An 18,573-nucleotide genomic window follows, 5' to 3' on the forward strand; every position below is an offset into this window, starting at 1 on the left:
ATGTGAAGAGGAAGAAATTAAATTTATTACTTGTATTCCTTATAGCAAAGGGCAGTTGAAATTTGGGTTGATCTTAGGTTATCAAAAACCCATGTCCCTTTATTTTTAGATAGATCTTACTTTCATTTCTCCAAATCTTTCAGTATTGGGGCAAAAATCTAATGGAGATACGTATGTGTATTTCACTATACTATCAGAAATAATCCATGTACTACAAAGCTCTCGCCTCCTGTGTGGGACTTAACACTTAATGACAAAACTAGCTGTTTCTTAGACCTGCTTCTACACTTGCATTCTAAGTTTGTGGATGTGTGTGGTGTTTTTTGGGGGGTATTTTGAATGTCTGATTTGCCACAACTTCCTGTATTTTGTTTTCAAGGGCTGGGCGCTGTCGGCCGGGAGTCTGTTTTCGTCTCTTCAGCAGGCTTCGATTTCAGAGTATGTTGGAATTTCAGACTCCAGAACTTCTAAGAGTGCCACTTCAGGTGCATGTTCAGTTACAGATTATAACTTTAAAAATGTATTATCATCAAACCATACTGTTAACACAGAAAAAGTGTATGTCTTTTTTTGTGTGTGTGTGTGTGGTTTTTGGTTTAATTTGGTTTGGGGTTTTCTCTTGCCCAGTCTTAATCTTTTTTTTTGCCTTTTAACTTGCAGGAGCTTTGTTTGCACACAAAACTACTGGCTCCAATTAATTGTCCAATTGTTGACTTTCTTATGAAAGCTCCTGATCCTCCACCAGCTTTAATTGTGAGAAATGCTGTGCAAATACTGAAGGTCAGCTGAATAATAATTTTAGATGGGAATTGTATTTGATTTTATATTTGTGGTGTGGCAGCATACCTTACTGAGTTTGTTTGTACTGAGACTGTTGTGTAAACACTTAAGGATGCTTTGAGTCTTTTGTGTTGTCTAATTTTATGTGTGTGGATGTATTTCTCCATGTTAAGGGAAGAGAATGCTTAAAAATCTCATCTCAACTGTTACGGGTTTGAGTTGCTTTCTTAGTTAATGTCCAGTATCCACATACTTTGTGTTTATTGTAAATTTTGTCCACTTACCCCCGCCCCCCTTTTTTTATAACTACACAGACAATAGATGCCATGGACCCTTGGGAATCTCTCACTGAACTTGGCTATCATCTCACTGAATTACCAGTAGAGCCACACCTTGGTAAAATGGTGTTATGTGCTGTTGTTTTGAAGTGCCTGGATCCTATTCTTACTATTGCTTGCACTCTTGCATATCGAGACCCTTTTGTCCTACCCGCACTGGCCTCTCAGAAGCGTGCAGCCATGCTGTGTAGAAAGTGTTTTACTGCAGGAACATTTAGTGACCATATGGCGCTTCTCAGGGCTTTCCAGGTATTATTTCATTTTCAGAAAGAGTATTAATCACAGTAGATCACGTATCAGTGTAAATGATGTACCAGTCAAGTTGCATGTAGAATGATTGATTAAGTCCATAGAGAAGAAACTGGTTTTGCCTAGTGGTTTTCCTCTATGTTGGACTCATAAATTAGTGAGGGAACAGTTTTTATCAGATTTTTTGTTTATATTTCCAAACCTGGTTAAATTCTAACTGTTCCAACAAGGTGCCACTGTATATCCTGCTACATTGACTGATAACTTAAAATAATTATCTTGATAATAATATAATGATTTTACAATCACGTAATGATCATTATGTTAATTTGAGGAATGGGTAGAGAGAACAAAGTACTAAACCAGAAAACCAAAATTCTGGTTTGATAAACTTCCTTTCTTTCTGATTGGTTTTGTCTTCATTTTATTGATGTAAATTTCTCTTTTTTTCTTTTTGTTTTCCATTTTATCTGGTGAAATTAATATTCAAATGTAAAATATTCTTTATAGGCATGGCAGAAGGCGCGCAGTGATGGCTGGGAGAGAGCCTTCTGTGAAAAGAACTTCTTGTCTCAAGCCACAATGGAAATCATTGTAGGAATGAGAACTCAGTTACTTGGCCAGCTTAGAGCTTCAGGTAAATGGGTTTGAAACAAACTTCAACATAATTTTGGAGTCAAGTGTATACCTAGTACAAGACTATACAGCTTGTAACAAAAACAGTGTTCATTGGTGTCATTTTCTTTCCTTAATTTGAAACAGACCAGTACATCTTCATGCAGATGCTAGAGTGAGGAAGTGTGGCTGGGGACCAGTTGATCTAATTGAAAGTGCTCTGATTGTTCCACATGCCACTGGCTTTCAGTGTGACATATGTTTCCTTGGATTTTTACATTCTATTATATTATTTCTGTAGGAAATGTCTTTGTGTTGTAAAATTAGTTGTATTTTATGTTAGTATAAAATCCCTTATCACAAATGATTTCAGTATAATGATTTCTTCTTGGTGCTGTTAAGTCAGCAAATTTGTAAGTTTTTTTTTTTTGTTTGTTTGTTTTGTTTTCTTCATGTCAAAATCGTTTTGAGAAGCAAAAAAGATCTTAAATGCAAGCAAATACGACAATTTTTTATCCTCTTCTTTCTTCAGGTTTTGTTAGAGCCAGGGGAGGAGCTGATATCAGAGATGTTAATACTAACTCTGAAAACTGGGCTGTAGTTAAAGCTGCCTTAGTGGCTGGGATGTATCCCAATCTAGTTCATGTAGACAGAGAAAGCCTGGTTTTGACTGGACCAAAGGAGAAGAAAGTGCGATTTCATCCTACATCTGTTCTTAGTCAGCCTCATTATGAAAAGGTAAAATCAGTTTTGGATTTATAGTCCATAAAAAAGAACACTGTCCCCTATTGAACATTTTAGAAATGTCTCTTCATAATTGTCAGTACTTTAAAAGCAGCATGTGCATTAAACACTACATTTTTAAAAATTGTTCTTCCTGGCAGTTGAAAAATAAAGAATTGGAATTGGTTTATTTTTCCAACATTATTTCATCAAAATATTTTTTGTTGTTCGAGACACAATGAGAGAACAGTAAAAAAAAAAATATAATTGCAAAACTTTTATTGAAGATGTAAACAGTCCTTGCTCATACTAGCAGAATAAGTTCTCCTCTGAAACTGATTTTAGATCCTTTTCTTAAAGCAAAACATTTTGTTTCAAGGAGGAAGAGCAATCTGTGACTCTGGTTGAATTCTCTCTCACTTTTTTTAATTTGTGTGAGATTATGTGCATATAAATATATATTTATTTCTATGTGTATAAAATGTGAAATATGTTAGATTTATTTTAGTTGCAAATAGATGGTACAATAATGTAGCCTTATTTGCTCTTGCACAGATTCCGCCTGCAAATGGGCAAGCTGCAGCCATTCAGGCACTCCCTACAGACTGGGTTATATTTGATGAAATGACAAGAGCTCATAGGATAGCAAATATCAGATGCTGCTCTGTTGTAACACCCATCACTGTGTCACTTTTCTGTGGACCAGCTAGATTGCCAAGTAATGCTTTGCAGGCGCCTTCATCCTTTCAAGGTATAGCGGAGTTTGGATTTGAAATGTTTCAGTTGTTGTATATTAGCGTCTGATATGGAAGGCTTATTTTTCAAGAATAGTTAATACATATATTACCAAATTCTTAAAATGACAGAGCTATCATACCTGTAGCTGTGCAAGAATAGTTTGCAAGTTCTGTAATAGATGTCTCAGTTTTGTGAATCCTTGTAGATTTATATTCATAAATTACACAGCTGTGGAGCTTCTGAAATTACAGTACAGTTTGTAGTGGAATAAAAAATGGAAATAAAATGTTTAATGACAAAAGTAATGTTGAAAAGTGTAGTATGTATGGGTTTTTTCTGCAGACTAGTTTATTTGATATTTTAAACCACATTGTTCAAACTGAATAATAATGTGGAAACTGTCAATATAGTAAATATTCATTTTACTTCTGGCAGAAATACGCATTTTAAAGATAATTTTCTAGTGGTAATTTTTAATGACAACTAACTATACTATTACCTAGAAGTAATAGGGAGTATATAAAAACTTCCTTTGTTAAAATTTAAGTAGAGTGCTGTAGGAATAGAAGCAAAAATAATCCATGCTGCTTCAGTTGTCTAGAAATAGTAACTTGAATCAGAGTCCCAAGTTATTTTTGAAGCTTTCCTGTCATGCTCTTAAACTGTTACCCTTAAAATAGTGTTATGCTGATTGAATTACACTTAAAAAAAAAAAATCACAACCCTACTTATTAGCCATGTGTGTATATAATTTATATTTTCTTAACGGGTCTGTAAATCTGCTGTTTTACTAGGAAATAAAGCATAATGCATGGTTTTGCAAGCAGCTTCACACAGAGTTTTGATGATGGCTTGTTGATCCTGATGAAGGGACATGAGTGGTTAGATGGTATCAGTACAAGTGCTTACGTAGCAGGGACCTCAACAGGGCTGGATGCTTCAATTCTGCTAACTGAAGCAAAGACTTCACTCAGGTGTATTTGCAGAAACTAAAAAGTGGCTTTACATATATTTACATTTTTAAATAAAATTTAGAAGGAAAATGGGTTTATTGCTGATAATACAGTAGTGTTCAGTTTTTTTGTATGTAATTGGAGGTAATACAGAAATGTTAATATACCTTTTATATTTAATTCAGGGGATGGGTTATCTAATGATAACAGTGATAGTGAAGTAGAGGACAAAACAACTGCTAATTTGGCACTACTGAAACTAGATGAATGGCTGCACTTCAGACTGGACCCTGAAGTAAGTAATGTATTGCTTCAATGCTTGTTTCTTTTAGAAGAATATATATATATCATATCTTGCTAAAAAAAAACCAACCCTGAAATATTTAGGTAACCAAGAATTTTCTATTAGAGTGGCTGTCACAGACTGTTTGGGTTTCAGATTTATGGAATAAGATACTCTGAGACTTAGCCTTTATTTAATGAGCTCATTAAGAAATCAAACAAACAGGAGCTCAGTCCCCTTTTGCCCACACTAGTCTACCTTCCTCCATCATGATTCAGGCATCACATGTATCACAGTGGGAAACAGGAAAGCCTCAGTAGTCCAGCTGCTGTTGGATCCACATCAAAAGCTTTTTTGCATAAGCTCATATTTTATACATTCCAGCTTAGACGTTTGGTCCTTTCCATAAATCAGTAGATTCTGATGAAGCTGTCATTTGGAGATAATGGCTGCAGGAGACAGCAAGCTAGAAGTAATAGTGGCTGCCTTTAGCTCTTTCTGGCCACCTGACCTGCCTCTGTGTTGCTCTCATTTTGACATAATGGAACTGCTCCCAGCACACATTGAGCCATAGCATGAGCTGTATTAGCCAAAATGTGAGTAGGAATTGAGTGAACAGTCACAACTGTGTATTTCCTTCTGAGAGGATGACAAGTTAGAGCTCTTGAAGGTGGAGTCACTGAAAAAAAGTTGCTGTCAGATTTTTAAAAAAAGGAAAAAAAAAAAAAGCTAACACTTTGAAGTCTTCAGGCAGTTGAGAAGCTGTGACTGTGGCAGGAGATAGAGTAGTTTAGAGGTTGCCACAGAAAATATATAGACTCAGTCAGAGATCAGTGTGATCAGACAAAAGCCGTTTATGGCAAAGCCTTAACTCTTTGTATACTGTTTCTTACATGCACTTACAGTGATTTGGCATATTATGATTGGATACATGCCTTGAAGACCCTTAGTGACTAACATATAATTGGTTAAGCACAGGTGTGAGAACTTGACCTTGAAAGCTTGCCAACAGTCACAGTTTTCATAACTTGGTGAATTCCAGCTTCTCCTATCTTGCTTGCTTAAGCTTCCTCGGGCCTCTCATGGCCTTGCTGTATCTTTTGGGATTGTTCGGAGTTCACCAAATATCCGTTCTCCTGTGAGAACACTGTCTCCATACCTCCCCCTTTTAGTTTTATGTATCTTTTGGATGACCCTACTTGAGCAGGGGATTTGAGCTAGATCGTATCTCCAACATATGCCAACTACAGGCTGCTGGGCGTGCCCTTTTCCTCCTGCATGGCTCTCTGATAACAGGGGTGGCCATCCCTCACATCAAGGTCTGGCATGGCATGTGTCCCCACTGCTCCACGCCTGCTGGGTTTCAGCCAACAGCAGAGCTAAAGTTTCTTCTTGGTGGCAAACAACAGAGGCCAGCCCAGTCTTGCCCTTGATTGTGATAGCAGGCATTTGGTCAACCTCAGTCCTTGCACCTTGTTGTCAATGCAGAGTTTCACCTGCTTCATCCAGTAACAAGTCACTACTATGGCAAAGCACACACAGATTTACATTAGCATAGTAACTATTACAGGGTGCAGCAGCATGTTGAAGATGCTGATGGCAGCGAGGGACTAGCCAAAGAAATTTCTTAGCGGTGGAGTTCTCCCACGCTCTTAGTTTGTTCCATTACCTGCTTTATAACAGTGCCATTGTATTAGAATCTTTCTAGCTTTTGCCTTAGCATTTTCTAGCAGCTGCTGCAAATTTGCATGCTTTAACATCTCTTTTGCAAGCGACAAATCCATACAATACAAGGTGTAGTTTCTTATTAGCAACTGGCTAGTAAATACAGGTGGTTTTATAGACAAAATCACAGCCTCTAATAATTTACAAGCACACATATTCAAGTTGTTACTTTTCAGTTGCCCCCAAATGATGTTTTACAATCATTGGTTTTTCTCTTCCTCTATCTCATTCTGCTTGAGGTATTCACGGTCAGCTCCTGTAGCTGTGGCATGGGGTTCCTCCACTCGTCTGTCCAGCTCATGGCAAGGCTTGACAAACTTTGCAGGCAGTCGCCATGGACCTGTGGGCAGGAGGAGACAAATATGCCTCCTCCTCCAGGTTATCAATTCTTGAGAAATAGACAGGTTAAACTGCACATTGTTAACAGTCGAGGAGTTTGCTGCATCATTACTCCCACTACACAGTCCCACACACAGAACATGGCACAAGGACCCTGTGAAGACTATCAGGAAACCAGCTCTGAGAAGCATCATCACAGTGTGAGGTGGCAGGCTCAGCCTTAGCGGGTGTCCCCGTAGGGGCTCTGCCTCCCCCACCTCGCATGAGGCTTGGGCTTTTATACTGACCAAAATGCACACTCATTCCGACACAGGTGGCCAGCCTATGTTGGAAGAAGTGGCCAGCAATATCTATAAAGGTCTCCAAAGGTTGATAGAAACCTGGACGTACTTATCTTTACCAACTTCTAGTACATGAGTATCACAGAGAGACTGTATCATATGAGTTGTATATGGGGTCCCAAGTCCACGGTCCGTCACAGTCTGCCCGATACCCCTGATAAGAGCATACGAGAGACCTTCCCACAGTGGGTCTTGATCCAGCACATAACACCACCAGGAAAGCGCACAATACGCCTGCATCCCCCACTGGTCTCGCTTCTCCCTTTACAGCTGTGCATTTAACATGAGGATCTGGGGGATATAAATCAGGCTCCTTTTCCAGATGAATAGGCTCCAGGTCAAAAGGACTATCCAGGTCAGCATCAGAATTATCAGGCATCAGAACCTCAGGAGCAGCAACAGCAGTCTGATGGACGTGCACAGGCTCCTTCTCGGGGTCAGTAGGGCCTGAGTCAAAAGGATCATCTCTGTTCTCAGTCTTCACAGCTGCAGTGGCAACTGGCGGAGGTTCGGGGGGGTGGGGGGCAGGTAGGTTAACGATGACTGGGCTCCACGATCTCATTTTTTTACTTTAACATCTCTAAAATAGATCTCTGAACAACTAACAAATTTTTCACAGTGTCATTGCCTTTTGTAACTGCATCCCACAGTTCAACTCCTGCACCATTCCACAAAGAGACCTCAAATATGGTAGACTCATCAATCTCTGGATAACAGGTCTTCAACCATTTCAGCATTAAGTCTCTCTTTAAAGGTTACTCCCTTCACCTTAAGAAGGACTGAAAACATCCATAAAACAGAGGCTTCTTCCTTAGCGATTTTTTCCCAAGTCCCAGGCTCAAAGGCTTCCTTAACCCCCTGGATCAGATCTTCTTCTTTACTCCAGAGAAATAGTCTTTTTAACAGAGTATCATCATACTCTATCCCTCTCACAGACAGGTTATGCTGGAAGAGTTTAAGGATGACCATTTCTTCTTTAGTTAATTGATTCCCCATCCTAATCCTCTTCCAGACCCATCGGCTGTTACGTTATTTGCACTGCACAGTGTCTTCTGGGTTCACAAGGCTCCGTTCCAGGGCGTCTACCTCCTGATCCTGGTCCTGCCAGATTGAGCCCAGCCGACATCCCTGTGGCTCTGTGTTTTCCACTTTCTTCGGTGCCATGTGCTTTAATTCCTTCAGTTTCAATATAAAAAATAGGGGGGTGCCGCATGTTGGGCGCCCTTTGCTGCAGAAAATATATGGACCCGAAGATCAGTGTGATCAGACAAAAGATATTTATTGCAAAGCCTTAACTCCCTATATACTATTTCTTACATGCACTTACAGTGATTTGGCATATTATGGTTAGATACATGTCTTGAAGACTGTTAGTGATTAACATATAATTGGTTAAGCACAGGTGTGAGAACTTGCGCTCAAAAGCTTACCAGCAGTCCACAGTTCTCATAACTCAGTGAATTCCAGCTTCCTCTTACCTTGCTTGCTTAAACTTCCTCGGGCCTCTCATGGCCTTGCTGTATCTTTTGGGATTATTCCGAGTTCATGTAACCAGTTATCCATTCTCCCGTGAGAACACGGTCTCCACAAGAGGTTATGAAATAGTTGGACTTCTCAGATGTGATAATAAAACTGTCTCTACTAGACATGTTTAGAAATGTTGTTTGGTTGGTTTTTTTTAATAGAATTTTGAAGTGAAAAAGGGTTTACAATATAATTTTAAGTTTGGTGCAGCGTTAAATGAAATAAAATGTTTACAAATTATCTTGGGCCTGAGAAAGGAAAAGATAATAGCTTAGTTTAAATGCGGGGTTTTCTCCCCCTCTTTAGCACTTTAGTCTTGCCTTTCAGTTCAGAGACTGTTCATTTTAGAATAACAGATAATGCCAGGTAGAAGAGACGTAGGATAACCTTACCTGTCTGATCTAATTCGTACTAGTCTTTTAACAGATTTGAAATTCATTACAGGCTGCTGGTTTGCTGTTGCAACTCAGAGAGAAGTGGCATAGCTTATTTCTGCGTCGTATGCAAGCTCCTTCTGAACCGTGGTCTCAAGCTGATGAAGCAACTGTAAGAGCAATTGTAGCTGTTTTAAGTACTGAAGAGCAGTCTGCAGGTTTGCAGCAGCCTTCAGGAATTGGTGAGAGACCAAGACCTATGACTTCTGAAGAACTTCCTGTAACATCTACATGGAGGTCAACCAACAGTAAAAAAAGCTCGGCAGAAACTGAATTCTCTGATGATTCCTCTAATGCTGAAAAGTAAGCTTCTGAGATCTTGTAGAGACTGTAGATCATAATTTAATTTAATTTTCTCCTATTAGTATAAAACAATAAACAATAGAAATACAATTGAAAGAATATACTGTCCTCTATGTCCCGCATGACATATTTGTCTCTAAATTGGGAGAGTCATCAATTTGATAGATGGACCACTTGGTGGATAAAGAACTGGCTGGATGGCTGCATGCAAAGAGTTGTGGTCAATGGCTCCGTGTCCAGCTGGAGGCCAGTAACGAATGGTGTCCCACAGGGATTGGTGTTGGGACCGGTCTTGTTTAACATCTTCATTGCTGACATGGACAGTGGGATTGAGTGTGCCCTCAGCAAGTTTGCCGATGACACCAAGCTGTGTGGTTTGGTTGATACTCTGGAGGGAAGGAATGCCATCCAGAGGGACCTTGACACACTTGTGTCGTGGGCTGATGCCAACCTTGTTAAGTTTAACCATGCCAAGTGCAAGGTCCTACACCTGGATCGGAGCAATCCCAGGCACAGCTACAGGTTGAGCAGAGAAGAGATTCAGAGCAGCCCTGTGGAGAAGGACTTGGGGGTGTTGGTTTATGAGAAAATGAACATGAGCCGGCTTCAGTGTGCTCTCGCAGCCCAGAAAGCCAACTGTATCCTGGGCTGCATCAAAAGGAGCGTGACCAGCAAGCAGGTCGAAGGAGGTGATCCCATCCCTCTACTCTGCTCTCAGGAGACCTCAGTTGGAGTACTGTGTGCAGTTCTGGTGTCCTCAACATAAAAAGGACATGGAACTGTTGGAGCTAATCCAGAGGAGGGCCATGAGGATGGTCAGGGGACTGGAGCACCTCCCGTGTGAAGACAGGCTAAGAAAGTTGGGGCTCTTCGGCCTGGGGAAGAGAAGGCTGCATGGAGATCTTGTAGCAGCCTTCCAGTATCTGAAGGGGGCCTACAGGGATGCTGGGGAGGGACTCTTCATTAGGGACTGTAGTGACATGACAAGGGGTAACAGGTTAAAACTTAAACAGGGGAAGTTTAGATTAAATATAAGGAAGAAGTTCTTTCCTGTTAGGGTGGTGAGTCAGTGGAATGGGTTGCCCAGGGAAGTTATGAATGCTCCATCCCTGTTGGTGTTCAAGGGCAGGCTGGACAGAGCCTTGGGTGTTACGGTTTAGCGTGAGGTGTCCCTGCCCATGGCAGGGGGTTGGAACTAGATGATCTTAAGGTCCATTCCAACTCTAACTATTCCAGTTGTAATTTCATTGAGAAGCTTTTCATTTGTGTGCCTGCTTTTTGAGAGAGCACCCAGGAATATTGTCCACAAATTTTGATCTCTGGCGAGAAGTCACAGAAGAGGTTGAGCCCTAAGATTCAAATACAGTGCATGATCAGTGTCTTTTCAGATAGTGTTTAATATCTTTTGGAATTACTATAATATATATAGTCATGCAATAGGCTAATATGTAGATATAAATTGTTCTGTGCCACCTTACGAAATCACTGGTATGTCCTGTATCTACCTTATTTTTTAGAGTTTTAATGAAGTCTACACCTTCTGCGCTTCACCAGCCAAAGAAGTACAAGGCCAAAGCCATTTTGCGCTCCAAACGAGCTTCGGACAACAGGTCAGATCAATCATCACTGAAGTCTGCAGACAGCGGTAGCTATCCAAGTCCCTGTGCTAATCCTCCTTCTCCAGCCTCTGGAAAGGTACGAGTTCTCATAAACAAATTACCCTATTTTTCAGAATTAATAGATCTTCAGAAATAAATTTGCTGCTATCTTTCAACAGCTATCAGGTATTATATTGATAAATAAAGAGTCTAACTTAGATTATAATTTTTAACAGCTGCATAATAATTACTTATTTCTAGAACTTAAAATCTAGACTAGATGTCCTTGTTACGCTGGTTTAATACAGTAATGATTTTACTCTTTGCGGACTGCTGAGGTAAAGCTGTCCAAACTAGAAAAGATCATGTTTGGTTTTTATTTTGAAACTTGATACAATACCAAGTGAAGGTGTATTATTATTTATCTTCCTCTTTAATAAATTTGTATACAGTGCATGCACTTTGAGTTTTTTGGATTCTGTCTTCCTCTGTTTCTGAAATTGCATACACTGATACCAGTTCTCTTTTAAATTTTGTTTTATCTGCCTTATTATGGCTGCTTTCTTTTTTAATGATGGTTATTTTAATAAAGCACACATTTTTTAATGAGGTTATTGGTATAACTCCCTGTGTACTTGAATAGTAAACTGCAGTAATATTGAAGAGATCACTGAGAGGAAACCCCATTGTTCGTCTAGGCACAGACTCATTGAAGGATTTAATAATTTCTCTTAATTCTTCAGGTTTTTTAATTCAGCCAGTATAAAAGGGAGGAAACTTATTTTTCCTGAAGGTGGAAATATGAGTAGTTTGCTTCAGGCTACAGTCTGGAATGATTAATTTTGTGTCGTCTGAAAGTGTGTCAGACTTCAAAGAATTGTAATTGATCACTAGACTATTTAGGCCTGTTTGCTGCCCCAATGAATGAATTATTAGTTTTGAAAGTGCTGAAGGAATGTAAAATACGTTTTAAAACCAGTTCAGACAGTACCAGCTGATAGCTTCTGTGTTTCTTGTAGAATCTGGGTGGAAAGGGTAGGAATGCATTCAAGAGATTTCTATCTTTGTGTGTTTAAAACTCTAGAACTAAAGCCTAGTTGTGTTTTTTTTGGTTGTTGTTTTTTCTGTTTGTGTGGTGGTTGTTTGGGGTTTTTTTTTTTTGTTTGTTTGTTTGGTTGGTTGGTTTGGGGTTTGTTTTTTTTTTAGCTGTATTTAATTCTATTTAATATTTCCAGGTTTCCAAATCTCCTTCACCAAGACCAAACATGCCAGTCTGGTACTTTATAATGAAAAGTAGCAACATGCAAAACATTGATATTTCTCAACAGAAGGGTATATGGTCTACTACGCCAAGTAATGAACGAAAGCTAAATAGAGCCTTTTGGGAGAGCAGTATGGTTTACTTAATATTTTCTGTTCAAGGGTCTGGACACTTTCAGGTGAGTCCTTAGTTAATACTGAATATTAGCTTTGGTTAATGGTTTAGGAGAGTGCAGCAAATGACTGTGTGTAGTATGGAGGTTTTTGCTTATGACTTCTGACCTCTAAGAAGTAAAGATTAGCAAGCAAAAGTAACTGGTTGCTGATAAAAGAGTACTTCACTCTTCTCTGAAATACACCTTTTTAGCTAAGTCAGTTTGTCACTCAAAGGCTAAGAATTAATTGCTTCTGAGCATCTTGAGTCAGAATAATGTTTAGACCCTACATTAATTCTTAAAAACAACGAAACAAAAAAATCAAAACAAAACAGGGATTGCTGCTCTTTGCTCTGCTTGCCAAAATAAACATTGTAAAAGGCAGTTACAGTCAAGTCAAAGCTTTCTAAAGCCAGTCATTTAATAAATACATAAATGTGTTTATTAAAAATTTTAATAAAATCTATTCTGTCTGAACTGTAGTTTCTAAGTCAGGAGCTGGAAGGTCATGGCCATGATTCTTCCAGAGCTGTTTCTTTACTTCAGGTGTAGCAAAGCGTTTGTCAACAACTTGTTGACAGGTTTGTAGCCATTTGAAGTTAAAGACTTGACCTGTAGTGAAGTAGTGCAAAGTTGCAGGTTGGCTGTATTCTGGAGTGGGCTAAACCCAGTTGTTCCAGGAAGAAATAAAGTTCAACTTAGCTCTTTTCATGTGAACTGTTAATGAAAATCAGCTAAATTTAAAATCTAATGAACTAGCCCAAATACAGCTGCCTTGGTGCCACTACTGCAGGATTATGGTGAGATATACATATGATGATTTGCAACTGCAGTACTGAAAAGTACTTTTTAGCACGGCAGTTGCTGTATTGAATGGTGAAAATGGGCTGTATTGAATTGGTGCTCTAGACAAGAAATCTGGGAGAGAAAGGCATGCTTAAGTCAGGAGCATAGGTGGTTGATGTTGCCTTAGCTTTCCAGTTTTGACAATGCACTGGACGTTCATGTGATTTAACAGCGTGAATATTCTCTTGTACCAAGTGTCTCTTTACTTTCCACCTTTATTTTTCCCCTGTTCCTTTTATTAATTTCCATTTAAGTCTGGCTTGAGCCAGGACTGCTGTTGTTACAACAGTAGTGTGTGCTGCTAACTTACGTAGTGCACTGCATCTCTTGGCCTCTTAAGTCGTAACTAGCATAAATTTTCATGAATAGCTGGTAAGTTTGGTGCGTGATGGTTTGTTTTGTTTGTGGTGGTTTGAGTTTTTCTTCCCTCTTTGTTGAAGTAAGGAAATAAAAAAGCAACTTTGACCTCTTTCCTTGAAAAACAGCTATACTCTCATAATTCCATGTAAAATTTTGTTAACAGAGAGGGAACATGGGAAAGAAGGAATGGATTTCTGAAAAAAATACCTACAACTAACAGGGAATAGCTAATGAATTATTACGTAGTAGAACATTCATCTTGATTCCTTAGGATTCACCTGGTTTTGCAACACCTTTTCCACTTCTGTTACAAAGCTAAAAAAAACTTTGATAATTGTGAGAGATGAATTGAGAGGCATTCTGTAGTGAAACCCTGGAAGGCATATTTGAAGTGGAAATTCACATACAACTTTCTAGGTGTAGACACTTCAAAAGGTCCAGCTTAATGGGGGAGAATACCTTGAAACTAATTCAAAAGTTTCATATATAGTCAAGTAATTTAATTCCAATGTAAGCATAAAGGCTGCAGTTGTGTCCTTTTATATTTCAATTTTTGCTCCAGGGTTTTGCTAGAATGGCATCAGAGATAGGGTGTGAAAAAAGTCAAGACTGGGGATCTGCTGGTTTTGGAGGTGTATTTAAGGTGGAGTGGATCCGAAAAGAAAGCATTCCTTTTCAGTTTACACACCATTTGCTCAACCCTTGGAATGACAATAAGAAAGTACAAATAAGCAGGGATGGCCAGGTAATGTTCTCTTCAAAAGTCTTCTTTACTTGGTGTATTGTGTGTTAGCTTGTTTAGCCTTGACATTTATCTCAACCCTACTTACATATCTGTCCGTCTGAATCACAGTTCCTTGATGCACATTGGGATTCTGCTAATGCATTATTGTTGAAGTAATGGAATCAAAGCAGTTTTTTGCTAAATATACGTTAAAAAAAAAAAAAAAACAAAAAACAAATAAAATTCTGGATACTTCCACAGGTAAAATGTTGGTGGTTTGGGGGTTTTTTGGTTGTTTGTTGGGTTTTTTATTTGTTTTGGGTTTTTTATTTTGGTTGTAGAGATTTGTTCCTTGTTTGGTTCAGACTTCTTCTCTGAGGTAGTCTGTCACACCCGAGTAACTGTCTGTCATTATAGCTTTGAATTTTCTGTGAAGCCTGAAAAGAATCTTGAGATTTGAGGTAGAATAAAGCTCAGGACAGTTCTCCAATGTGTTAAAGCTAAATGCAACTGCAAAAAGCTGGAAGAGAATTGGCACAAGACTTCTCTGGCAGTTTCTGCATTCTACCCAGTCCATTCGCAAAATACCTTTAGAGATTCTAGAGCTAACCTTCCTAATCATCTTCTTGCTACTTCTCCAGAACCTCTTCAGTTGTAGGAATGAGGAAGGGAAGGTAGTATGTAATGGAGTTAACAGTGCTTCTGTTGTGAAGTTCCTCTTAAGACCTAAAGAGTCTTAGTAATCTGAAAAACAGTCTGTTAATATGTATGATTCCCCCAAGAGCCATTGTATAGTGGCAGGTGATCTGCCTTTTCACATTCTATACCACACTTGATGGAATTAAGAGGTACAGAGAATAATGTTCTTTAGTTAATATGTGACTTTGGCAGGTACAAAGCGTGTGGTGCATTGTATATATGGTGGTGTTTTCACTCGGAATTCTATTCTTAAGAACTAACATCTTGCCACGAATAATAGAATTCAAACAACCTGAATGCCAGGGTACCTTACGAAAGTTCTTGTCTTTGCACCCTGGTAAAAGAACTTTTCCTGTGTAGGAGTTCTAATCTATGTTTCGATAGCAAAATGAAGGAGCTCTTTCAGAAAGACTAAGAGCAATCACCAGGAACTTCATCTAACAGTTTTGTTCTAGTCTCCATATGTTCAATAGTAGCAGTGCAGGTAACTTCTTAATTTCTTGCTCATTTGTAGGAACTGGACCCACAGGTTGGAGAGCAGTTGCTACAGCTCTGGGACAGTATTCCTTTGACAGGAAAAAACTCAACTGATTGAACATGTCAAGTAATGTGATAGAGGTAGTTACTTTATGTATTACTTGCTGATTTTATAATATATACAATGTATCATTGCAGTACTGTCTATGCTTTGTAGTATGTGGGCAAGTAGGTACACTTGGTACTAAATGTTCTCTTTCTTTTGATTTTTTTATATTTCTTTTCAGCTGTCGAGGTTGAAACGTCAGATGTAACTTCCAGAACCCATAGCATGCCAGCAGTATGAAGATGAGGAGGAAGGTGGCACCACAAGCTCCAGAAGTTGTTAGTCATGCTGTGAAGCTAGTAGAGGAAAAATAAGGGGAATTATGTTGGTTTCAGCATTTCCTTGTCTTAACAAATGTCCTGATGTTAGTCACCAGCCTGGTTTTGACTGAATTAGTTTGTTTATAGAAGCATGCAGTTGATACTTAAAAACACATTTAAATTCCAGACTGAGTTTGAAACAGTAGAGCACATGCAAGTTGTTTGTGGGTTTAAAATAGCACAGCAGACAGTTTAAATACACAGTTTACACTTAAAGCTTTCTCAACACAATAAAATCTGTGAGAGAAACCAGTGTAATGTGAATTAATCGATCTTGCAGTTTGCTTAAAATAAATAAATTGAGAATACATGTCTCCAAATATATTGAAAGATCCTGTAAGTATTGGTTGAACTTCCGTATGCACAATGCGAGAGAGCAGGATATATTCATATAAACAATTGGGTAGCAGGAGAATGTTAAATTTTAATTTAAATACATAAATGAAAGGAGCATGATACCTCTGAGAATGGATTGGTCTAGCAGTGTTTCCATTTTTAGGTATTTTTCACCTTTTAAAGGTAGTCATACTTTGGCAAGTTGGGAAACAGTCTTTTGGAGGCCTGCTGCCAAATGGTAGTTTAAATAGTTCACTAACTTGCAGTACAACTTTATTCATCTTTCAGCGTAGTCTTCGTGCTTTATTTCTTTACTTCTTCTTTCAATTTATTTCTTCTTTCGTACTCCAGTAATTTTGAATTACTGGCTTCTTAGTCATTAATATACTGTACTATGGGGCCATTATTAGCAGAATAATTCAGTCTGCTTATCGTCAGCACTGTTTGTAGTCATTATTAGATTAAACTAAAAGCTTTTTCTGCTTCTGATCCCACACTCTCACTTTTTAATGAGTGAAATATTCACTTATTAACCATATATTCACACCAACAATATTCACACAGTTCAGGGTACCATGTGCATTAGTTCTGCCATCCTGTGTAGTACATAAACTGTCAGTTTCGCCTTTGCGAGACTAGCTGGGTCCTTGTAAGGTACTGTCTAATGCAGTATTTCTGGAGATGGAGCATACAACAGAGCTATGAGGCTTGTATTGCGTTACACAATGCTTCCAGTCTCCATCCCTCAAAGGAATGTTGGGTTGTATTGACTTGTGCAGGATTCCCAGACCCCGTGCACACTAAGGACAGAGCTGGCACAGAGGGGTGTAATGTTTTGCTAAAAAGTCCAAACCATGCTTCTGCAGCTTGGCGGTAAAAAGGACAGTCCAGCCAAGGAATATGCATTCCCCAAGCTTGTTGGCCAGTCCTGGTCACTTGTCTGGAGAAGAGGTGCCTACCTGACAACCATGCCCGTGTAAGTCGTTGCAAGCCCAGCTATTAGGTCTAGCCCAGTCTTGGTGAATTACTTGACTTGCTGTTCTAGGACCCAGATAATTGTACTGCTGATGTGTACGTTTGCCTGTACTGGTATTTAGACATAAACTTTTTATCCCTGAAGCTGTTGGTCTGGTGCCTGTTACCATATAGTAAACCCATAAGTTGTCAGCGTTATAGTTAAGTCCTTACTCTCTGATGTAAGAGGAGAGATATGGTACATGCTGCAGCATGACCAAGCCTGACCCTATAATGAGTGCCTTAATTGGTTAGCTTAGGAGCTTGCCCAGCCTGCAGGGTCAGAGTCTACTTTGAGAGTAAGCCAGAGAGACAGAAACATAAAGGGAGCATTACCCTGCTTATATCTATCAGTTCATTTCCTTATTGATACTGAGCAGCATTTGAAAGCAGCTCAGGTTGGCTACCTGTGAAAAGAACTGGACAACATCCAGCAGGACACTAGGGCTGCACTAAAGGAGAAAACTCTTACCACGTGCCTGTGTCAAAATCCGTTTGGCTAATGTGGAGAAACTAGAGCAATGTGTGTTCCCCCATGTAGCAGTATTTGTCTGGGAAATACTTGGCCATCATCTGGAAGCTGTGGAAAAGGGAATTTCTTTATATAGAGACCCGGAAGACTGGGTTGATAATTTGGTCTGATTCAGATTCGGACAATTCAGTCTCAGAGTCCTCCCCTCCTAAAGTCTGAATAATCTGATTGGCTGTTAAGACAGAGCATGATGCTACTTGAGGTATGACAGGTATGCTCTTTCACGAGGACAGGCCTACCCAAATTAAGCTGGTGCTATCACAAATCTGTTATTGTGGATTATTTAACATGACTTGCAAATATGTTACATGATAGGGAGAACACAATTTGAGTTTCAGAAAGCACGGGGACTCGCTTTGGAGTCCGGGATCCAACTACATCTTCTAGCAGGAAGTGTAGACACGGTTTTCCAGGCAGCTCTAGCATGTGTTCAGGGAACCACTCCAAGATGACTGAGAACTAGGCTAGTCCCTGTGCGTCGCTAGGCTGATCATCAGTCTTGCTTTAACAGTAGCCCCTGTGGCAGAGGAAGACCTGTGCGGACATTGTCTCATACGGCCCACTGGTGCCCACTAATCAAAAAAAGTCCTGATCCACTCAGAGCCCATTTACAGCCAATAGGTACTGGCCTCACAGGCACAGCACCCACCTGCAAGTGGTCCCAGCTCTTACTACCTTTTGGTAGTTTCTAGGAGCTAAAGAAAGTTTGTTAAATACATATTTTTGTTTAGTACTTTGTTAAGTAGCCTAAAATGTCTTCTTTGTTGCAACTGTTTCTTTCAATATTTGCTTTGGTTGTTG

At 39.3% G+C, this 18,573-nt stretch overlaps 1 protein-coding gene across 3 annotated transcripts in view; it reads left to right on the forward strand.

Annotated features, from left to right (window-relative positions):
- The window catches only part of YTHDC2 (YTH N6-methyladenosine RNA binding protein C2), a 36,644-nt gene extending 20,446 nt beyond the window's left edge, over positions 1-16,198 (forward strand). The window contains exons 18-30 of one of the 3 annotated variants that reach the window (XM_061369127.1): positions 380-485; positions 661-780; positions 1,095-1,367; positions 1,878-2,004; positions 2,515-2,720; positions 3,261-3,456; positions 4,582-4,691; positions 9,053-9,345; positions 10,863-11,040; positions 12,179-12,382; positions 14,127-14,309; positions 15,502-15,605; positions 15,752-16,198. In XM_061369127.1, coding sequence (XP_061225111.1) covers positions 380-485; positions 661-780; positions 1,095-1,367; positions 1,878-2,004; positions 2,515-2,720; positions 3,261-3,456; positions 4,582-4,691; positions 9,053-9,345; positions 10,863-11,040; positions 12,179-12,382; positions 14,127-14,309; positions 15,502-15,582 — 2,077 coding nt within the window. In that variant the 3' untranslated portion in view covers positions 15,583-15,605; positions 15,752-16,198. The remainder of the gene's footprint in view (positions 1-379; positions 486-660; positions 781-1,094; positions 1,368-1,877; positions 2,005-2,514; positions 2,721-3,260; positions 3,457-4,581; positions 4,692-9,052; positions 9,346-10,862; positions 11,041-12,178; positions 12,383-14,126; positions 14,310-15,501; positions 15,606-15,751) is intronic. The other 2 variants (XM_061369128.1, XM_061369130.1) reach the window with 2 other exon arrangements.
- The last annotated feature ends 2,375 nt before the right edge of the window (positions 16,199-18,573 follow it).

This window comes from Neopsephotus bourkii, unplaced genomic scaffold (assembly GCF_033783945.1).
Source record: "Neopsephotus bourkii isolate Nb327-2 ecotype Australia unplaced genomic scaffold, CSIRO-AGI_Nbou_v1 NB_1476, whole genome shotgun sequence".
NCBI classification, from domain to species: domain Eukaryota; kingdom Metazoa; phylum Chordata; class Aves; order Psittaciformes; family Psittacidae; genus Neopsephotus; species Neopsephotus bourkii.